General features: G+C 48.9%; 1 protein-coding gene across 1 annotated transcript in view; it reads right to left on the bottom strand.

The window, feature by feature from the left end:
- RIN3 (Ras and Rab interactor 3) overlaps positions 1-21,587 on the bottom strand; it is a 151,016-nt gene that overhangs the window by 84,157 nt on the left and 45,272 nt on the right. The window contains exon 3 of the mRNA XM_023731748.1: positions 3,515-3,632. Coding sequence (XP_023587516.1) covers positions 3,515-3,632 — 118 coding nt within the window. The remainder of the gene's footprint in view (positions 1-3,514; positions 3,633-21,587) is intronic.

Raw genomic sequence — 21,587 nt, 5'->3', positions numbered from 1 at the left:
CCCACATCAGGCTCCTGAAAGGGCTCACTATGCCTCTTCCAAGTCTCCCATTCCAGGGCTTTGACATGTAATTTTTCCTGTTCTGCTTAATCCAAATTTTAAAATTTCGAGTATGTTCTGATTTCACCTTGTTGGCCATGACTGAACTAGTTCAAAGCCCTGCTATGCTGTGGAGGAAGGTACTGAACGGGAAGAGAGAGCAAAAAGGTGGGAGCAGTGAATCTACATAGCAAAGAAACATAGCTGCTTTCTTGATGCCTGGGTTCACCCTGGTGGCAAAACTCAGGCGTCTGAAGTTTGGGGAGCAGTACAGGAATATAAGGAAAGAGCAAAATACAACATATATAAACTTACTGATGGTGAATGGGCATACATAACAGCTGGAAGAGTCATGTTACATGAAGGGCTTTTGGTTTGGGCTTTGCTTGTCTTTTGGGGAAAGTTGAGCATTGATTTTTTAGAAGTTTAAAAATGGAAAATGAGATTCTATCACTTAGTGCTGGTAGGAAGATGAAAATCCGTGGAGGTAAGCTGTCTTCATCCCTAAGTGCCCTGTTTTACCCCTTGGTTTCCGAATCGGAAATGAGACATGCAAGCAGATATGTCCTGGTTCCAGGGACTCCATCCCTGAAGTCATCAGAGGGCGCTATATACTTGGCCTAGAGAAACCATAACCCTTTACTCTCTTTGGCTTCAGATCCCTTCACTTTCTTCCCCACTGAGCTCTGCAGGTGTTATGGTCTGAATTGTGTCCCCCGAAGATGTGCGTTGGAATCCTAACCCCTATACCTGTGGATGTAATTCCATTTGAGAATAGTTTTCTTTGTTATATTAATGAGGCCATATCAGTGTAGGGCGGGTCCTAAACCTAATCACTTCTGAGTTATAAAAAGCACAGATTAGACACAGAAGGAGACACAAACATGGGAAGACAGATGCCAGGTGAAGATCGCCAAAGAACTGAGGAACATCGGAGACAAGGACCTTCCCCCAGAGCCGACAGAGAGGGTAAGTCTTCCTCTAGAGCCGGCACTCTCAATTCAAGACTTGTAACCTCCTGACCTGTGAGAAAATAAATTTCTGTTGTTTAAAGCTACCCACTTGGGATACCTCTGTTACAGCAGCACTAGGAAAATAAGATGGCAGGATAAAGGGGTCATTAAAGTTTGCCAGATAAGTTATCAACCCTCCCCTCAAACCTACACTCCCTCTCCCTCATACCCTGTGAGGAGACTCCTAAAATCCAGGGCCTCTGCTTCTTCCAAGGCACACGACTGGACAATATTTCCCAGTCTCCCTTGCAGTTGGATGTGGTCATGTGACTGAGTTCTAACCAATGGAATGTGAGCACAAGTGACACTCCTACTTCCAGGCCTGCCCCACCCACAAGCCTCCTTCAAGCTCTTTCTTCCTTGCAGCCTATTGGGTTGGAGTCAACCACAGGAACCTGGAGGCTGCCTGTTGAAGGTGGCAGAGCCTCTGTCAGCCAGGTCCCCTGAATGAGCCTTTGCCACTAATCAGGAAACGCGTATGGGAGCGGAAAACAAGCTTCTTCTGGGTTTAACCGTTCCATTTTGATTGTTGTTGCAGCAGCTGCTAGCTAATCATCCCCCACTTACATGTCCTCCACAGCACCTCTCCATCTGTGAGTCACCCTGTATTTTTACTTGCTTATTTCCTCTTCCTTCCACCTGAATGTAGGACCGTGTTTTGTTCCTTGCTGTATGACCAACAGTAGAACAGTGCCTGGCGTGGAGCAGGCACTCACTAACAACCTGATGAGTACAAGAACGAATGAACTGTGCTTTACCCATTCTGCGTAAGCATGGGTCTCCGTGGAAAGGGCCCCCTTACTTAGCCGAAAGGGAACCTGTTTCTACTTTCACGTTCTCGTCCACTTCTGGGGCTAGAAGATTAGCCCTTATTCAGAATAATGCACCCACCCTTTAGGACCCAGCCTAAACGTCCTCCTCTTTGACTTCCTCCCTGAGTCCTGCCCACAGTGGCTGCATCCTCGGCCCCTGACCAAGGGGTGCCTTTGCAGTAACACCTGTCACGTGGCACAGTAACTATTGATATCTTTGTCTCTCCTGCCCCGAAGTGTCTCCACCCTACAAGTAGGTTAGGAAACCCTTGAGGTCGGGACTCTGTCTTATTCATCTTTGCATCTTCCCAGTATCTGGCACAGCTGCTTCTTGGGAAATAAGCACTCTATGATATTTAATGACCCATTTTCTTTAACTGTTGTCACTCTGCTGCTTACCACAGGTAAAAATCTCCCTGCGATCCTCTGGATCCATTACACAAGGACCTAAGTAGGTGCTTGGAATATTCTACAAACTCTTCTAATTGGCTTTTTTTTTCCTTCATAATTTATTTCACTTATTTATTTTTTTGTTGTCACTGTTGAGAACATACAACAGAACATACACCAATTCAACCGTTTCTACAAGTACCATTCAATGACATTGATTACATTCTTTGAGTTGTGCAACCATTCTCACCCTCCTTCTCTGAGTTGTTCCTCCCCCATCAACATAAACTCACTGCCCCTAAGGCTCCTATCTAATCTTCCGAGTTGCTGTTGTCAGTTTGATCCAATACAGACAGACCCTAAAAGAGCACAAGGCTCAAGGCAAACATTCTTTACTAGTTCAGCTATTGTTTGGTTTTTTAAGAAGACTTCAGGGGATATTTTTGGTTTCAGATTTACAGATTATCTCAGGGCAATAGTTTCAGGGGTTCATCCAGCCTGCATGGCTCCAGAAAGTCTAGGTTCCAGGAGAATTTGAAATTCTATTCTACATTTTCCTTCTAATGGACTTTTTAGATCTTAACACTACAATGTGCACATGTGGCCAGAGAGACGAGGGGGAAGCCAGCCCAGATGACTGGGCCCAGCAGTCCAGCAGGGGCTCAAACCCAACAGCTTTGCATAACAACACAAACCCACCCTTGACTGGGGAGTCGGGGTGGGGGTGGGGGGGCCAAACACCTTCCCACTGAGGCCCAGCTCTGCTCCTGGCAGCCCTGTGCACACACGGGAATTTCGTCTTTCAAATGCTTGCCCATTTGACCCTCACAAAGGCTCCGTGATAGAGGCAGGACAGTGACTATCATGCCCATTTCACAGATGAGGAAACTGAGGCTCAGAGAGGTTAAGTGACTTGTCCAAGATCATGGTTTCAATGTGTGCTGAGCTGACACTGTGACCCAGGGTTCCAGACATTTCTTCTCCTTTTCTCCTGCCTCCTTGTCATACTGAGCTAACGGTGGCCACGAGGAAGCAGAGCCAACAAGCCATGACATGGGCGAGCAGAAACTGTAACTGATTTTGAGTGATAAACTGAGTTCAAAATAAACCTGGCCGGGTAACTGCAGTGAACCGGAAGTTTTATCCCCCTGCTAATTTTAAACACGTCCGGCTGTGACAGGAGTCTGTGGTTACAGGGTGTAGCATCTGCTGCTGCTATGTGGTCGGAGGCCAGGTCAGGAAGATGGGGGGGCTACTTACTCAATTTCTCTTCTTTAATGGTGTATTCAAGCACCTCGGACGAGCCCTTGTTCTGGGAAGGAAAGTGGACACAGAGAACCAGGTGCTTCAAGCTGCCGTCCTTACGGACCAGGAACATCTGAAATGAAAGGTGCAAGATGTGGGTGGAGGTTAGAAGGACAATCGTGAGATGCAAGTCATCCGGAATGTTCCTGAAACAAGGAGCCAGCGAGGAATGGTCAAGCATCCCTCAGGAGAACTCGGGGCTCTGCCCAACGAGCCATGCATTACTTGGCGCATGTCACCGGCTCCTTGATCGCAACTTCTTATTTGCCCACTGAGGTTGCTGTGGTTGGCTGCCATCGAGTTGGCCTCTGACTCATGGTGGCCCCATGCACAATGGAACAATGCCTGGTCCTGCACCATCCCCATGATCAGTTGTGGATTGAACCATTGTGATCCATAGGGCTTTTGCTGGCAAATTTTTGGAAATAGATTGCCAGGCCTTTCTTCCTAGTCCATCTTAGTGTGGAAGCTCTGCTGAAACCTGTTCAGCATCATAGCAACACACAAGTCTCCACTGACAGACTGGGGGTGGCTGTGCATGAGGTGCGTCGAACAGGAATTGAACCCTGTTCTCCCATATGGAAGGCGACAATTCTACAATTGAACCACCACGGCCCACTGAGGAGGTTCAGCTAAAATCAGTGTTTCCCAAAGGGTGTTTATAGACACAGAGTCAGCCAGGCAGGTGTTCATAATGCAGGTTTGTGTGCCCCACCCCTGGGACGCCGGTTCCTTGGATACCAAAAAAAACCAAACCTGTTGCCGTTGAGTCGATTCCGACTCATAGTGACCCTATAGGACAGAGTAGAACTGCTCCATAGGGTTTCCAAGGAGCGCCTGGCAGATTCAAACTGCTGACCTTTTGGTTAGCAGCCGAACGCTTAACCACTATGCAACCAGGGTTTCCATTCCTGGGATAGGGGCTGGGAACCAGCATTTAAACAAGCTCGCCTGCTGATTCTGATGCGGTGGTCCAGGGCATTCACACCTAGAAAAGCTCTAATATATGGAAATCAGGTTGAATTTCAACTCACACCTGCACGTATGCTCTTGGGGCCCTGCTTGAAATAATCACACAAATTACCCAATTCACACTTTTTTTTTCCCCCCAACAAAAATAGCTAATACTTAATATAGAGCTTTCTCCGTGACAGGAACTGTTCTGAATACTTTACATATATTAACTTGCTTCATCCTTCAATAACCTCATGATGTAAATTTTGTTATTATTCTCATTTTATAGATGAAGAAACTTGAATACTTTACATATATTAGCTTGCTTCACCCTTCAATAACGTCATGATGTAAATTTTGTTATTACTCCCATTTTATAGATGAAGAAACTGAGGCTCTCTCTCATTGTAACAGGACCGCCTTCCTTGGGCTGGTGTGATGACTGAATGAGTTAATAGCTGTAAAGGGCTTGGCCCACAGAACACACTCTGGAAGGGTTAGCTGGCCAAGGTCACTTAAGCTCTAAGAGGTGGAGCTGAGATTCAATCCCCCACGTTGATGTCTATGCCCCTGACCCATGGAGACCACAAGTCCTTCCCAGAGAGACTCTCTTATCCTGTGGACTGGAGTCTGAGAAAATGACGTCTTTGGGCCCCAGGACACATCTATCCTCTAGTCACCAAACATTCACCGAAATCTAAACCAGAGCCCGTGTATTTATAGACACTTCACTTCTATTCTTCTGCTCTGGGCAATGGTTCTGCTCCAGCAAGGCGACAGTTTGAAGTCACACCCACAGCTGCCCCCAGGGGCCGTGCCCTCCCCAGGCAGTCATGGGGAGGGGGAAATCTCTGATTCCTTTCACAAATTCTGTGGTTTTAAAATTTAGATTTTGTCTCAGCTGGCCTCAGCCACGCTCATGCCGTCTTCCTGGGTGACATGTTCCAGAAACTTCCCAGCCTCCTGGGTTACAGATGCTGGGTGAGGTGTCCCTCAGTTGGGGCAGGGGCACCCCTTTCCCCAGAGAGGACAAGGCCATCACGTCCTGTCCCTGCCCTGTCCCTGGAGTCAGAACCTCTCCCACTCAGGCCCCAAGCACATGGGCTAGAGTTTGGAAGAGACAAGACCAGCAGTCTGAGTTGAGGGAAGGTTGGGGAGTGGGGCCGCTGGGACATCACTGAGGTCATGGCCTCAGGTGTGAGAGGCTCTCAAGGAAAACTGGGGAGGTGCTTCTTCCCTTTCTCCCACCAAAGGCATGCTCTGTCCTACTTCCCCTTTACCAGAAAAACCAAACCCATTGCCGTTGAGTCGATTCTGACTCATAGCGACCCTATAGGACAGAGTAGAACTGCCCTATAGAGTTCCCAAGGAGTGCCTGGTGGACTGAACTGCCGACATTTTGGTTAGCAGTCGTAGCTCTTAACCACTACCGTCTGCATCAGGCTCCAGAAACTTTCAGGATCCATGCAAAAGACTGCATTATTGGCAGGGCTCTGGAGAGCGACACACGTGCAAAGCGGTGTGGTCGGCTGCCATCTTTGCATGGGGCACTGCTGTGTGTTTCTGACTTGGGTCAAAATCCTACAGGCAACAGACTCGGTTGCTATGCAATGTGTATACTGACCTCGTTTATGTCGGAAATTACTGAACAGTTTGGAACCAGTTTGAAGCCCTGGTTTTGTTCCATTGTGCATGGGATTGCCATGAGTCAGGGGCCAACTAGACAGCAGCTAACAATGACATATTGTAATTGTTAATATAATATTGTTCTTATGTTGCTGTTGTCAGGTGCTGTCGAGTCAGTTCCAACTCGTAGCGACCCTATAGACAACAGAACGAAACACTGCCCGGTCCTGCGCCATCCTCACAATCATTGTTATGCTTGAGCCCATTGTTGTAGCCGCTGTGTCAATCCATCCTATTGAGGGTCTTTGTCTTTTTCGCTGACCCTCTACTTTACCAAGCATGATGTCCTTCTCCAGGGACTGATCCCTCCTTTTGTTCTTATAGTTGCTGATAAAATATTATAATACTATCCATATTATTGATTAATAGCCACTAGCACACATTGCCTCCCTAGTCTGCCCCCAACCCTAACATCAGCACATTAGATTCCATCATCTCACTTAATTCTCATGTTAAACTTACGAGGGGGGTACTATCACTCTCCCCATTTTCAGATGAGGAAACTGAGGCAGAGAGAGTCAAGTAATGCCTAAGAGCACAGGGGCAGTGAGTAGCTGGGGTTTGAGCTCAGGTCCTTGGACTCTAAGTCCTGGCACTCAACTACCAGCCCAGAGAGGGTGGGTCCTTTGGCTTAAGATTTTGCTTTCTGTTAGAGTGTACATCCCTTCAGGAACATGGACACAATGCATGTGTGAGTCATTGAGCGTGATCGGAAGTGAGCCTACCAGCCCTTCTAGAGCAGGGCAGGGTGGAGAGAGCCTGAGAACCCCAGTGGACAGAGGGAGATGGGTGGGAATGTTGCTGAGGGCGGAAATGAGAGGCAGGAGGGGATGTTGCTGGCAAGCGTTCCCCAGCCTGGAAGGCAGCTCTGTGAAGGGGACTCAGCAGGAGGCCGGCTCACTTCCAGATGCCTCCACCTGCCCCTGCCCTCCGCTCTGACACAACACTAGGACTCCTGCGCGGGCCTTACCCTGTTTGGACCCGTAGCATCATTGAATTGTTGCATTAACCTTGACCTGAAATGACCCCAGGCACGTGTTGTCTTTCAAAGAACAGAGAGTCAGCAGTGTGTGACAGAATGTGAGTGTGTGTGTGAGTCTGTATGAGTGTGTGTGAACACGTATACGTGGCTGTGTGTGTGCATGAGTGTGAGAGTGTCTCTGAGCATGTGTATGTGTGAGCGAGAGTGTGTGTGAATATGTTGAATGTGAGTATGAGTGTGAATGCGTGTGAGTATGTGAGTATGAATATGTGAGTGCATGTATGTGTGAATGTGTAGTGAGAGTGTGTGACAGTGTGAATGAGTGTGTGTATGAGTGTGAATGTGTGTACATGAGTGTGAGAGTGTGAATGTGTGTATGTGAGAGTGTGTGTGAGAGTGTGAATGTGGGTGTGAGAGTGAGTGTATGTGTGAATGTGTGTTACGTGAGTATGAGAGTGTGTGTGTGGGAATCTGAGTGTGTGTGAGCGTGTACAAGTGTGTGGATAAGTGAACTCTGGACTGCCCCCGGGGCCTCCCTGTTGGGTTCTGGGAGCAGGACACAGGAAGGGGGCCTGAGGAGCTGGGGTGCCCCTGAGAAGGCGGACAAGCAAACCCTCACCTTTGACCCTGAGCCAGGGCAAGTGCTGAGGCTGCCGCCCCCCTGAACTGAAACCCAACTGGGGGTTTCTGCCTTCGCAAGGAAGCAGGGGACGTGTTCCCTGAGTCATGGAGCCGAGGGGGAGGACACACAGCCGGGCCACTTGTCCAGAAGCACCTGCATGTGGCAGAGCTGCCCTGCCCCCATGAAGGCAGGAAGGGCTCAGGAAGGGCCGTCTTTTTCAAACTGTGGGTCATAACCCATTAGCGAAACCGCTACCGACATTTTTTTTTTTCCAAAATAAAATAGAAGAGAATAAAATGGAAGACTGTTTTCTGTAATGTGGGTGGACTTTTTGTTAGAGAGAGACAGAGATGAAGAAAGGCCTACATAGGTTCAGGGTCACAATACAACATGGATTTCTCACTCCACTGACAGTCACCTTCTTCTAATATTGTCACCCCTCGCCCCTGATCGCTCCCTAGGGTGACCAGCACTACAAATCATCGTTGCCAGCCTCACCTGGGACCTCCTTCAACACCACCCTGCAATCTAATTGTCTCTCTCCCAGCACACAACCATTTGTAGACTCTTCCACTCTGCTCAGGCATGGGCCCTGTTCTCCACCCTTCACGTTCCACAGGGAGAAAGAAAGAACACAGGAGCCCTCAGGCAGGAAACCCCTCCAGCGGGAGGAAGATCACAATATGTATTTCTTCTTGGGTTCACAGTGCAGCTACCTCCTCCCCTCCCATTACCAGCTCTGTGACCCTGAGTAATTACGTGGTTTCCTTGAGCCTCGGTGCTCTGACCTGTAAACGGGAGAATAACATCGACCAACACCCAGCAGAAACCAAAGAGCCCCAAAGCCCTGCCTCCCAGTATTGGGAGAATTAATTGAGGCATTACATGGGAAGGCACCCAGCAGGGTGAATGGGTCTCCACAGATGCTCACTGTGGGTGAATTCTCCACCCGCCCCATGGCTGGGTGCCATTCTTCAGTCTCCCAGTCTCAGGCTCCACCTAGAACTGGATTTACTGTCCACCACGTGCATTTACTGTGAGAAAGAATCAAGGGATTTCTTTGAGGCAGAAGTTGGGGAGACAAAACTTACAAATCCAGGGCAAGAGGAGCCAAACACAAGATAACAAACAAAAGAGAGTGGTTTAGGCCCTTGTCAGGAGCCAGGAGTTAAGATGGCGGCTAACGTTTGTGTTCGGTCCCAAGGTACCTTCCATTTACCATCACTCGGTTCTCACAACAGCTCCATTAGGCTGTTGCTGTCAGTTGCTGTCAAGCTGGCTCCGACCCATGGCCAGCCTATGTACAACATAAGAAAACGTGGCCTAGTCCTACGTCATCTTCATGATCGTTGGCATGTTTGAGGTAGCCACTATTATTATCCCCTTTAATAGATGGAGACACAGAGGCACAGAGAAGTTAAATAAACCCAAATTCACACAAACAGGAACTGCTGAGGCAGGACTCAGACGCAGGCATCACCACCACACTGTACAGATCTGGCTTGTCTCTTGCCATCCTGCCCCATGTTATCTTTTCCTTGTGGGGTAGGGGTGTCAACAGGGGTGGAGAGTCCCCCAGACTGGGCTCTGACAGGTTACTGATTCTGACACCCACCTGAACACCGATCACCACAAAGTTCTCATATGGCAGTTCCCTTTTGCCTTAGCCAAGTCCCAGGGCTTTTATCTGAAAACCCCAATAAAGTGTCTGCTACGAACTAGGGAAGGGGGTTAGGGAGAGAGGCCTGAGTTTGGTTTGGTCTGGCTAGAGGAGTCCTCTGACCCTTCCAGAGGGCGGTGGGTGAGGGCGGTACTAATAGGTACTCTCTGTGGGCAGAGCCCAGGTCAGTGGTCTGTCTTGGCCACTGTCCATTGGAGTAAGATAGTCTGCTCTGGGCTCCCCTATGGGGCGTTTTAGCTGCTGAGCTAGTCACTGGGACCCTTCTAGGAGGCATCCACAGACAGCACCTCAAAAACTGTGTCACTATGTGACAGACTGCAGGAACATATGTAGGGCAGTGGCTCCTGAAAAGTATTCTAGATTAGGGCAACCCCCCAGCACTTAAATCTGGCCGCTTGTAGCAGTTGGGTAAACAATAGTATTTTTAATGGGTGAAGCAACCACAGGCCAGGTTTGTTGTTCTCTGAAGCTGAAAGCGTTCTCAGCTGACAGTGTCTCAAAGGACGGGTGAAAGAATTGAGAAGTGACTTCAGTAGAGCGTCTGCTACGAGACAAGCACTCCATATGCGGTACTTTCCTTCCCCAGGTCCTCTCCTACCTACCTCCCGGTCCCAAGGACAAATGGCACACAGCCCCCACTGTATGGAGGTAGCATTCCAGTCCTCTACTGTTCATGGACGGCTCTGTGACTCAGGAAGGCAACATGGCAGAACACAGACACCTGAACAAGGAAAGATGTCCTGGATAGCACCTCCAGACTTCAGGTCTCGGGACTGAGAGGATGAGCCCAGGTGAGCAGTGACAAGTGCAGGGCCTTCTCGTCCAACCTCCAGGCCACTTGCCTGGGGCTGCTTGGGGCTGTTACAAATGGAGTCATCCACCCTTCAGGCCCACAATGGGGCCTTCCATTGGCTGCTGCTCCTGAAAGCCTTCCCCAATTAACCAGGCCACCACCAGGCCTGCTTGTGCCCCAGTGTCCTCACTCAACCTCTCTCGTCTATGGGAACAAGCCTTGTCTGGTGCCTTGCTGAGCTGACATGTGAGTCAGCCTGTTCCTTCTGTTCTCTCTTTTTTCTTTCCTTTTGTCAACTCCCCCAACACACTGGATTAGGAACCCTCAGAAAGCAGAAGAAACCTCTTCCCCAGTTGTACAAACTGCTGGGTGGCATGCCCACTCTGAGGGGCCAATCACCTCTGAAGAGCTAGGAACCCCTATGCCACTCCCCCCAAAACAAAACAACAGTGGGGTAGTGGGAAGAACACGGGGCTAGGGGTCAGGACACTTACTTCCTAATTCTGATACCAATTTGCTCTGTGCCCTTCAGAAAGTCACTTCCCCTTTCTGAGCTGGCGTTTCCCAGTCTGTAGTGAGGGAGGTGAGCTAAAGGATCCCAGGACTCCTGCTTCCTCTTCTAGCATAGTGTCCTTGGGGTCTTTCACAGCCCCCAAGAGTCTGGTGTGAGGGTTAGTTACATGTGTAAACTAGTGCAATTTAGGAGGTTGGTCCAGATGGCTGTGGGGTCCCCTCCCTGTCTGCCTTCAGCCAGTGAGGGTTTGCAAAGACCAACTAATTTCGGTAAGGGCTAGGACAGAACGTGCTCAGGGAGAGAACTATGCAGCCATGGCTGCCCTCCTCGCTTCCAGAGAAATGCATATGACCCAAAGCTAAAGACACTACAAACGGTTATGTTTTTAGCCATCCATTGTTGGCTCGGACGATCCAGAGCTGTTTGCTTTTCCACTTGCCTTATTTTAGGACTGTTTTCCAGCTGCTGGGAAAAAGTTTCAATCACGCCCATTAAGGCAGGAACAGAAGTGGTTGGTTCTTCCTAGGCCACTGCAGGGGCTGCCTTGTCTATGGAGACCGGTGGTCCAGTGGTCAGAGGCCTTCTGGACCCATGTGGGCATGGATAGGCAAGTTTGCAGCAAAGGGCCTCATATCTCCGGTCCTGATCCTAACAAAACTCTAGAGTGTAGTGTGTGTGTTTGTGTGTGTGCGTGTGTGTGTGTGCGCGCGTGTGTGTGTGCGCACGTGTGTGTGTGTGTGTGTCTGTGTGTGTGTGCTGGGGGGGAGGGCTGTAAGAAAGTCAAGTCAGAAGCCCTCATAATCACCAAAGGCTGGGATTGGAAGAACGGGCCCTTAGAGGCCTCATCGCCCAATACCTTTATTTTACATCTGGGGAAACTGAGGCTCACCTTTCCCAATATTTGTAGCACAGTTGTAGCCTGGCACAGAGCAGTTTCTCAGCCCTGGCTGCTGCACATCAGAATCACCTAAAGAGCTTTTAAAACATACTGATGTCCGAGACCCACCCCAAACCAAAGAAATGAGCATGCTTTAGGTGAAAGTCTACAGCGCAAATCAGGTTCTCATTCAAAAACCCATGCACAAATTGTTCCGTGACACTGGTGACATTTGTATTTTTTAAAAGCCTTTGAAGGTAGTCAGTTGTGGGTACAAACCATGCTCCACCACTTAGCAGCCACATTACTCAGGGTAGACTCCTTACCACTACAGAGTTGGGCTTCCTCACTTATATAATAGAGATCCTACCACTTGTTCTGCAAGGTTGCTGGAAAGATGAGAGATGGTGGAAGTAAAGGATTGAACCCGTGCTTGGCACACACAGACCTAGAGTGACCGATGACTGTGCCTTTCCCTGGCCCCAGCACCTTGAAGGGTAAGAGAGGCTTCAAGGAAAGCCTTTGCCAAACTACTATTGAACAGAGCTGGTATTCCTTGGGCTCACACCTAGGAAGAGAATCGTGTAGCCACTGCTCCCTGCCTCCTCTGCAAAGAGCTGGAGCCACCTACGTGACTGGCCCCTATTACAACTCGGGTTACTGTACCTTTTGATGGTCCAGAACTAAGCCCCCACTGTATAAAGCAATCTTAGATAGAGTTCCTTTCACTAAAAACCACCTTTTGGCCTCCAAGTAATGACACCACAGTAGCAATGGGCACACCTGTACCCAGATCTTGGTTTCTAATATCATTCTCCATTAAAAGGAACCAGGGCTCCTTGGAGAAATGGCTGATTCTAGGACTGAGGCAGGAAATATACAAGACGAGCCTGGAGCACCTTGCAGGGCCAGAAAGAAAAAAGCCCACAATGATGGGGCTATGTCAAAGGGACATAGGAGCCAGCTGAAAGACCTCCCAATGGCCAAAGCTGGCACCATTTGAACAACACAATGAAGTAGTATTGGATTATGTCCTAAAGTCTGAAATAAATATCCATGAATCCACACTAATGTATGTAAATGATCGAATAAATGGAGAATAGACAAATCTGTGCAGAAGAATTCCAAATGATTTATGTAGATACTCAATTAAGGAGGCAGAGCTTAATTCCCCATTCCTTAAGAGAGTACGCTGTGACTTCCTTCCAAAGAGTATAGTGTGGAAAGGGGGAGAAAACAGTAACTTTACAGTGGAGAAACCTGACAAACCCTGCCTCAGCCAGCTGATCAAGGTCTACATCAACAGTGACAAGTCATACTGACAGCATGTATCCTTGATATGACGTGATGAGGATGGCACTTTGTCTCAGGGGTCATCCTCCCCAAAACCCACAACCCCAGTCTAACCACGAGAAAAATATCAGACAAATCCCAGCTGAGGGACTTCTGCAAAGTCCCTGACAAGTCCTCCTTAAAACAGTCAAGGTCATCAAAAACAAAGCGAGTCTGAGGAACGGTCAGAGCCAGGAGGAGCCTGAAGAGATGTGATGACTAAATGTAACGCGGTGTCCTGGAACGGAAGAAGGATCTGAGGTAAAAACCAAGGAAATAAATCAAGTATGGGCTTTAGTTAATATGAATTGTTCATTAACGTCAGATGTTAACGATGGGAGAACCAACCGCAAACACACAGGAACTCTGTCTTATCTTCCCAACTTTTCTGTAAATCTAAAACTATTCTAAAATAAAAAGTTTACTAAAAAAAAAAAAAAGCTCGTTTGGGTGCAGAATGAATAAAGGCGGCTTTTCGATTGCCTTGTTTCTGGATACGCGCAAATCAAAAATGGGCCAATATGTTCCTAACACTTTATCAGAGAAGTAGGCTGCAGTGAGGGGGAGGTGGAGAGCAGTGAAGTGGGCAGGGATGTGGTCAAGGTCACGTAGATGTTTGGACAAAAGGGCTGGGTCCCCTCTGGCCTGGGACAGGATGAAGTGCTCTCTCCCATTGGTGCCCGAAGAGGTTGGGCCAGGTGGTCCGCGAGGGTCCTCCCAGCTTTCACAGCCTGGGGCTACCAGTGGTGCCCAGGGCTTTTAAAATGATGAGGTCATTGCCTGAGGGGAGTATCAGACAGTCCTGTGAGAGCAATCCCGTGGCAAAGGGCCTTCCCAGCATCCCTAAGATCTCCCCAAGCAGCCTCTGCGCCTGCTAGCTGTGTGAACCCAGACAAGTGAGTCAACTTCTCTGTGCCCCTATTTCCTCATCTCTAAGTGGGGATGCTAATAATCCTACCTGACAGAAATTGCTGTGAGCACCAAATAAAACAGTGCAAACAGCAGCTTGGAGTACAAGCTGGCGCATCTTTGTATTAGAGCTTAGTTAGGGCTTTGCTGTTGTTAGCTGCCATTGAGTTGATTTCAACTCAGTAGAACTGCCCCAGAGGATTTTTTTCTAGACTGTAATCTTTGTGGAAACAGATTGCCAGGTCTTTCTCCCGTGGAGCTGCTGGGTGGGTTCGAACTGCCAACCGAATTGCTCGGTTAGCAGCTGAGCACTTAACTGTTGCACCACTAGGGCTCCTTTAGGGTTTTGCTTCTGCCTGAAAATGCAGACTCATTGGGAGCAAGGGGTGTAACGGTGGAGGGCAGGGAAGGTTACCCACTCCAGGGCAGTTTTCCTCTCAGCTGGCCCAGCCCCTGAGGCTTCAGAAGGGGGCCGTGAGTGGGCAGTGGCCGGCACGGTCGTTTCCTCAAGCACGCTCTCTGGACATAACCTGGCCTCCTTTAGTGATGTGGCTCTCAGTCTCAACAGTAATCTGTGGTCTCACTCATGGATTGAATTCAAGCTCTAGACACAGGTGTCACTTCAGGACCCAGCCTGAAGCTTTTTCACCCAAACCAGTTGCTGTCAAGTCGACTTTGACTCATGGCGACCCCATGTGCATACTCCATAGGGTTTTCAATGGCCAATTTTTCAGAAGTAGATTGCCAGAACTTTTTTCCAAGGCACTGCTGGGTGGACTCGAACCTCCAATCTTTCGGTTAGCAGCCAAGTGCATTAACTGTTTGCACCCAGAGACTCCTTTTCTGTCCCCAGCGCTCCCAGGGCTGAGCTGGCTGGGCACCCCACTGCCTGGGGCGAAGGGCTCTCCAGGCCTTTTACAGCCACTGAGGCTGGAATTCAAGCTTAAGGCCTTGCTTGAACTTGTGCTCACCTGGAAAATGAGTTTTCTCTTGCTGCAGGCCCTGAGCTCCCTGGCCTGGCTTTGTTAGCTCCCCAGAACGCCCTGACCTTCTGCCATCACTTGTGATGAACAATCAGAGCTCCATGTACGCTGAGCCCAGGCCCTGAGCTGGACACGTAGTCCCAGATGTGCTTCGTGGGGCGGCCCTCCAGGGACTGGCAGTGGGCTCCGACCCCTCCAGTCACACTGCCTTCCATCCTGTGTGCCTCCTCAGCCCCAGCTAGGCCTACACCCACCTCTGGGCCTCAACCTGTGCTCTCCATCACCCACCCACTCCCCAGGAGACCCTCTCTGCTCCCACCCCAAGCCTGCCTATCCATTCAGAGTGGCCCATCTCAGTGTAGGCCTCCTCCAGGAAGCCTGCCCAGGTGGCCCTGCCTGGCTGTGCTCTCTCCTTCCTCCGGAACTAGCTGTCCTGTTTCACACTGCACTCAGACCCCCTCCCCAGGCCATCACCATTCCTATCCGTGCATAGAGCCAGACCCTTTGAAAGGAGAGGGGTATGATCTTATCTCACCCATCTTTATAAACGTGTCTCAGCTGGTTACAGTTTGACCTCAAAAAATGGTTTCTTTTTCTGTCCTGCTGCTAAACCTTCCACTCATGGAGAGGCGTGCTTGGGAGTAGCTAGGACTGGACGCGACTCTTAGTCTGGTAACGCACTGGCTACGTTCCCTTCAGCAGGTCACTCCGCTCTTAGCGGTAGATGCTGTCAGGGCTGCTGATACCCCTTGGGGCCTCAGCTTTTTAATGGACTTCAGCTCTGCTTTGAACTGCCAGCTACTCAGTTGTCCAAGGGCTGTTTCTGGACAGAGTTGGATCTGCTTATACTCAGGGTAGAGAGGTGGTGCTGGAAAATGAATCCTACCCACCCCCACAGCCTTTAAGCAATGACTATCAAGAGTTGGGAGTCCCTGTTGTTGTTAGGTGCCGCTGAGTCAGTTCCAACTCATAGCGACCCTATGTACAACAGAACGAAACACTGTCCAGCCCCACGCCATCATCACAATCGTTGCTATGCTTGAGCCCATTATTGCAGTCACTGTATCAATCCATCTCATTGAGGGTCTTCCTCTTTTTCGCTGACCCTCTACTTTACCAAGCATGATGTCCTTCTCCAGGGAGTGGTCCCTCCTGATAACATGTCCCAAGTACGTAAGACAAAGTCTCATCATCCTCACTTCTAAGGAGTCACTAGGTGGCGCAAACACTCACAGCACTCGGCTGTTAACTGGAAGGTTGGCAGTTCTAGTCCACCCAGAAGCACCTCAAAAGAAAGGCCTGGTGATCCACTTTCAAGAGATCAGTCATCGAAAACTCTACAGAGCACAGTTCTATGGAGCACAGTTCTACTCTGACACACATGGGGTCGTCATGAGCCAGAACTGACTCAACAGCAACTGGTGATTATCAAGAGTTGATGAATTATATCCCAGCTCCCTTACCCAGGGGCAGATTATCAATAGGAAAGGTTAGCACATTGCTTACCTTGCTTACCGGATCATCTGTAGTGAGCAATTTCGCATGGATCTTTGATGTGGTGAAAACTATGTGAAATGGTTTACTATAGATTAATAAGTAAGCACAAGTAAGCCTGTGCTTACTTTGCTTATTGGGTCATCCACCCCTGCCAGGGACTGCAAATTTGAAAAGAGGCTTTGATTCTGTAGGAACATGGTGTGGGTTTGGGAGAGAGACAGATGCCAGCCATACCTTGAAGCAGAGTCTTTGATGTGGTGAAAAAAGTACCCTGCTTACCTTGCCTATTCGATAATCCAACCCTGCCCTCAGCCCTCAGCCCTCAGGTGCAATAACCCTGAGAGGTGTGTTCAACACTGTTCCCCAGAGTTTCCAGCAAGATTAAGCTCCAGTTGCCCCCAGTGGTAACTTGCATGATATCATTAGGTGCTGTTGAGACCATTCCGACTCATAGCGATCCCATGTGACAGAGTAGAACTGCCCTATAGGGTTTTCTAGGCTGTGATCTTTACGGAAGCAGTTCTCTAGGTCTTTCTCCTGCAGAGCCACTGGGTGGGTTCGAACCACCAACCTTTCAGTTAGTGGCTGAGTGCTTAACCAGTGTGCCACTAGGGTTCCTTTTACTTGCATCATAGCATACCCTTTATTAGCTGCCTTCCCTTCCCTGTCTCAGTTCCCCTACTGGTGCTTCCTGGGCTCACCCTCAAATAAAGCACTGGCATTCAAATCTGCATCTCAGGGTCTGCTTCTGGGGAAACCCAAACTAGGGCACTGCCCTCAGCTTCGGGTTCATTATCTGTAAAGTGGGGCTAATAGCAGAGTCTACCTCAGGAGTATCGTGAGGATCAAATGACAGCATTCTCAAAGTACTTGGCACAGGGTCTGGTATGAATAAGCATTCTTCAAACAGAACTGCTGTTGCTCTTTTTAGTTATTATTATTTTTAGTCGTGCTTATTTTTTGAAGAGAGGACTGAACCCTTGGACAAAACCCTTGTGACTCCTGCCTGGCCCAGCTTGCCCTGCGGACCCCCTGCCTTGTCCTGGGATGGTCCTCACATACCCAACCTCACGTACCTCCTGGGCACAACCCTCCTAATGAGTCAAGAAAAATCCAGACTATGGCCATCCCTCAGCCATCAAGAATTTGCATCTTGGGCTAGTTTTTCTTTGCCAGGTTTTAAGTGGAGGATTTATCGGCCACCGCACAGCAAGATAAGAAACGCATTTCCCCAAAATAGATGCTGAAATTGAGCCGTGGGACACTGCTGGACTGCGCATTTACAAACTCCCAAAGATGGTCCTGGCACGTCAAGATTCCTGGTGGCAAAGGTTCTGTCTGCCCCAAACTGTTTTCTGGTTTGTCACCGACATTTGGGCTGCAGTTGCTGATGGACACAGCCCTCAACTGGCTGCTGCCCCTCATTCTACTGATATGGCCCAAGAATCAGCCCCAAAAGGGAGGCAGGGGCCGGAGTCCTTGACCTCCTAGCACTTCCTCTTGCTCAGACTTCCTTGGACTGACCCCAGGGCATCTATCACCAATGCAGAGTCAAAGCGTCACATGCACAGCGGTCCACCCTCATGCCCAGGCCAGGAGTGGCCTTCACCCCTTCGTTTACAGCCAGCTGCCGCCCGAGAGGCCTGTGCATAGTTGTTCAAAGTCCACCACTGACCTTTCCCGGTGTTTGCAACCAGCCTTCTTGCAGTTTCTCTGCCCACCTCCAAAATGTCAGGCGCACCAATGCTTCGGGAGTCTATTTGCAAACCTGTCCAGACTAGCCCTCAGAGGAATGTTCTTCCTGTCTCCTGCTACCTACTTGATTCAAGAGACAGTTCTGTCTTTGGTGCAATGTCAGAGCTGAGGGGAGCCGAGATGTCTTCTGAAGCAATAAAGATGGCTTCATGCTCTGGGGCCCGAGGTGTCCCCTTGGGTGGAAAAACATTTCAAAGACTTAAGGCCACTTGTGTGTCTCTCCCTCTGAGCCACAAACGCTCAGTCATTCCAAGGGCAAAGCTCCTCACACAAGGATACTGGAGACTGGGCACCTCGGAAGCCAGCGCTGGCTTCCCCCTGCCCAAGCTTGGCACTGGGGAAACCAGCTGGACACCAATGCTATTTCACTGACATGGAATTGGCATTGGGCTAGTTTTTGAGCTGTATTCAGGGGAGAGTGGAAAAGCTAATCCCCCAGCATCTAACGGGGGCTGGATGACTGGTCTGGGCTATACCCAGGAATGCTGGCTGGAACACCTGCTGGGGTGAACCCCAGAGTTTTTTCATCATCTATTCTAAAGCCCCCCACCTCTTCAAAACTGAAAACCTTTTGGTGGGAAGCAATAAAACAACAAAACTTGTTCTTTTCAAGACTATGATCTTCCTGCCTGCTTCCTTCCAACCCCCTCCTTGCTCTTCCCTCCAGAAAAGAGGCGTCTGCAGACTTACAGACCAATCTTGGGCCCTGAGGTAGGAGTGGGCTGGCCCCAGGCCCTGGCTCCATATCCCCGGAGGAGGCCTTCCCTGGGCCCGCTGGGGTCTTCAGCCACCCACTCCCTAGACAGGGGCTTCTGTGACAAGGGGAGGTTGGGACTTGCCTAGAGGCACCATCTAAAAAAAAACAAACAAACAAACCCATTTCATTCGAGTCAACTCTGACTTCTAGTGACCCTAAAGGACAGAGTAGGACTTCCCCATAGGGTTTCCAAGGCTGTAATCTTTGCAGAAGCAAATTGCCACATCTTTCTCCCTCAGAGTGGCTGGTAGATTTGAACCTTGAACCTTTTGGTTAGCAGCTGAGCATTTAACCACTGCGCCACCAGGGCTCCTGGAGGCCCCATAACCAAAAACTAAACCTGTTGCCATCGAGTCGATTCGGACTCATAGTGACCCTATAGGACAGAGTAGAACTGCCCCATGGGGTTTCCAAGCGGTGGCTGGTGGATTCAAACTGTGGACCTCTTGGTTAGGAGCCGTAGCTCTTAATCACTACACCACGAGGGGGACCTCATATCTTCCAGTAATTGCAATTTTCAGATACAACAGCTGACTTGATAGATTTCACCTTGTCCAAGGTGAACGAGTCCACTGATCAACTGAACCCCCTATATTTATGAGCTTGGAAAAAGCACTATGTACCACACCAGAGGTGAGACACTAAAAACAGCACGGCATCTGAGAGATAGGACTCCGTGTGTCAAATAAAATGTGCAAGTACAGTAGAGCTCAGGCGCCAGCCAAGCTGCCTGGGTTCAAATTCCAGCTTTGCCACTTATTCGCTGGGTCATCTATGGGAGGCCACTCCAATTCTTTGTACGTCAGTTACCTCATCTGTAAAATGGGCATAATAGTAATGCCTACCTCATAGGGCTGCTGTGAGGATAAACTGTGCTAGTTCCTGTGAAGAACTTAGAAGAGTGCCTGGAACATTAAAAAGAAACCCGTTGCCGTCGAGTCGATTCTGACTCATAGCGACCCTATAGGACAGAGCAGAACTGCCTCACAGGGCTTCCAAGGAGCGCCTGGTGGATCTGAACTGCTGACCTCTTGGTTAGCAGCCATTGTTCTTAACCACTACACCACCAGGGTATCCGTCTGGAACATAGTACTACCCCAAAACCAAACCCACTGCCATCGAGTCGGTTCCAACTCACAGCGACCCTGTAGGACAGAGTAGAACTGCCTCATAGGGTTTCCAAGGCTTGAAATCTTTACGGAAGCAGATGCCACGTCTTTCTCCCATGGAGCTATTGGTGGGTTGCACCACTGACCTTTCCATTAGCAGCCAAGCACTTTAACCACTGCACCACCAGGGCTCCCTTGAACGCAGTACTAAGTACTTCGTAAATGCTAGCTGTGGTAGATATGTGAATCTGCATAAAAATGTTTGCAAAGACACACCACAAACTTCAAGCAAAAATAACTTCTGGAAGCAGACTGGTGGTGGCCAGGGGCTGGGGAGAGGGGCAAATGGGGTTTTATTATGGGGTGATGAAAATGTTCTGGAACCAGACAGGGTGGTGGTCACACGACACCGTGGATGCACTAAACGGCGCTGAATTGTCTGCTTTAAAATTGTTCATTTCATGTTATGGGAATTTCACCTCAATGGAAGGGTTAAAAAGTGAATTTGGGGAGTGGGCTAGGTTAGAGTGGGTGGGGAAGACCTTTACAAGACACTTGACTTTTTACTCTATTCACTCCTGTCCAGCTTTTTTTTTTATGATGAACACATATGTGTATCACTTTTATAATTAAAAAAATTAAATATTTTTTAAAAGGAACTAAGATGTAAGAGTAAATGTGAGCGAGAGGGTGGAAAGTAGCATTTGATGAGCTCTGAGTCATATTTAATTAGATAGATGATAGATAGATACATACATAGATACACAGATACATAGATAGGTAGATAGGTAGACAGATAGATAGGTAGATAGATACATAGATAAGTAGACAGATAGATAGACAGATAGACAGACAGATACATAGATAGACACATAGATAGATACATAGGTAGGTAAGTAGATAGATAGACAGATACATAGATAGATACGTAGATAGATAGGTAGATAGATAGATATACAGATATGTAGATAGATAGGTAGATACATACATAGATGGATAGATAGGAGTCCCTGGGTGTTGAAAATGGTTAATGCACTCAGCTGCTAATTGAAAGACTGGTGGTTTGAGTCTACCCAGAAGCAACTTGGAATAAAGGCCCAGCAATCTACTTCTGAAAAATCAGCCACTGAAAACTCTATAGAGCACAGCTCTACTCTGACACACATGGGGTCTCCATGACTCAGAGGAGATTTGATGGCAACTAGTTATATAGATAGATATAGATGATCTAGACATAGACATAGGATAGACAGAGATATAGATATATTCACATAATCCTTACAATACCCCTGGGACGGGAGTACTATTAATGCTCCTATTTCAAAGTCAGAAAAGCGAGGCACAGAAAATTTAAGCCAATTGCCCAGCTTTTGGATCACGACCCCCAGAAATCATTGATCCCCCTCACATCGCCCCTTGTTTTCATATGTAAAATGGGGGAGTACAAAATGACATGTCGGTCCCTGGTCTCTGATGCTGTCCGGTCCGATGCCCTGCTGTGCTCTCAGGTCAGAGCACCAGCGTGGCGCTCCCAGCCTGCCAGCCCTGCTCTCACGTGCCCAAAGGCCCAGACGGCC

The sequence above is a fragment of the Trichechus manatus genome, unplaced genomic scaffold (assembly GCF_000243295.1).
Source record: "Trichechus manatus latirostris isolate Lorelei unplaced genomic scaffold, TriManLat1.0 scaffold00045, whole genome shotgun sequence".
Lineage (NCBI taxonomy): Eukaryota > Metazoa > Chordata > Mammalia > Sirenia > Trichechidae > Trichechus > Trichechus manatus.
The sequence above is the reverse complement of the archived record's forward strand: the minus strand, read 5'-3'. Positions and strand labels throughout refer to the sequence as shown.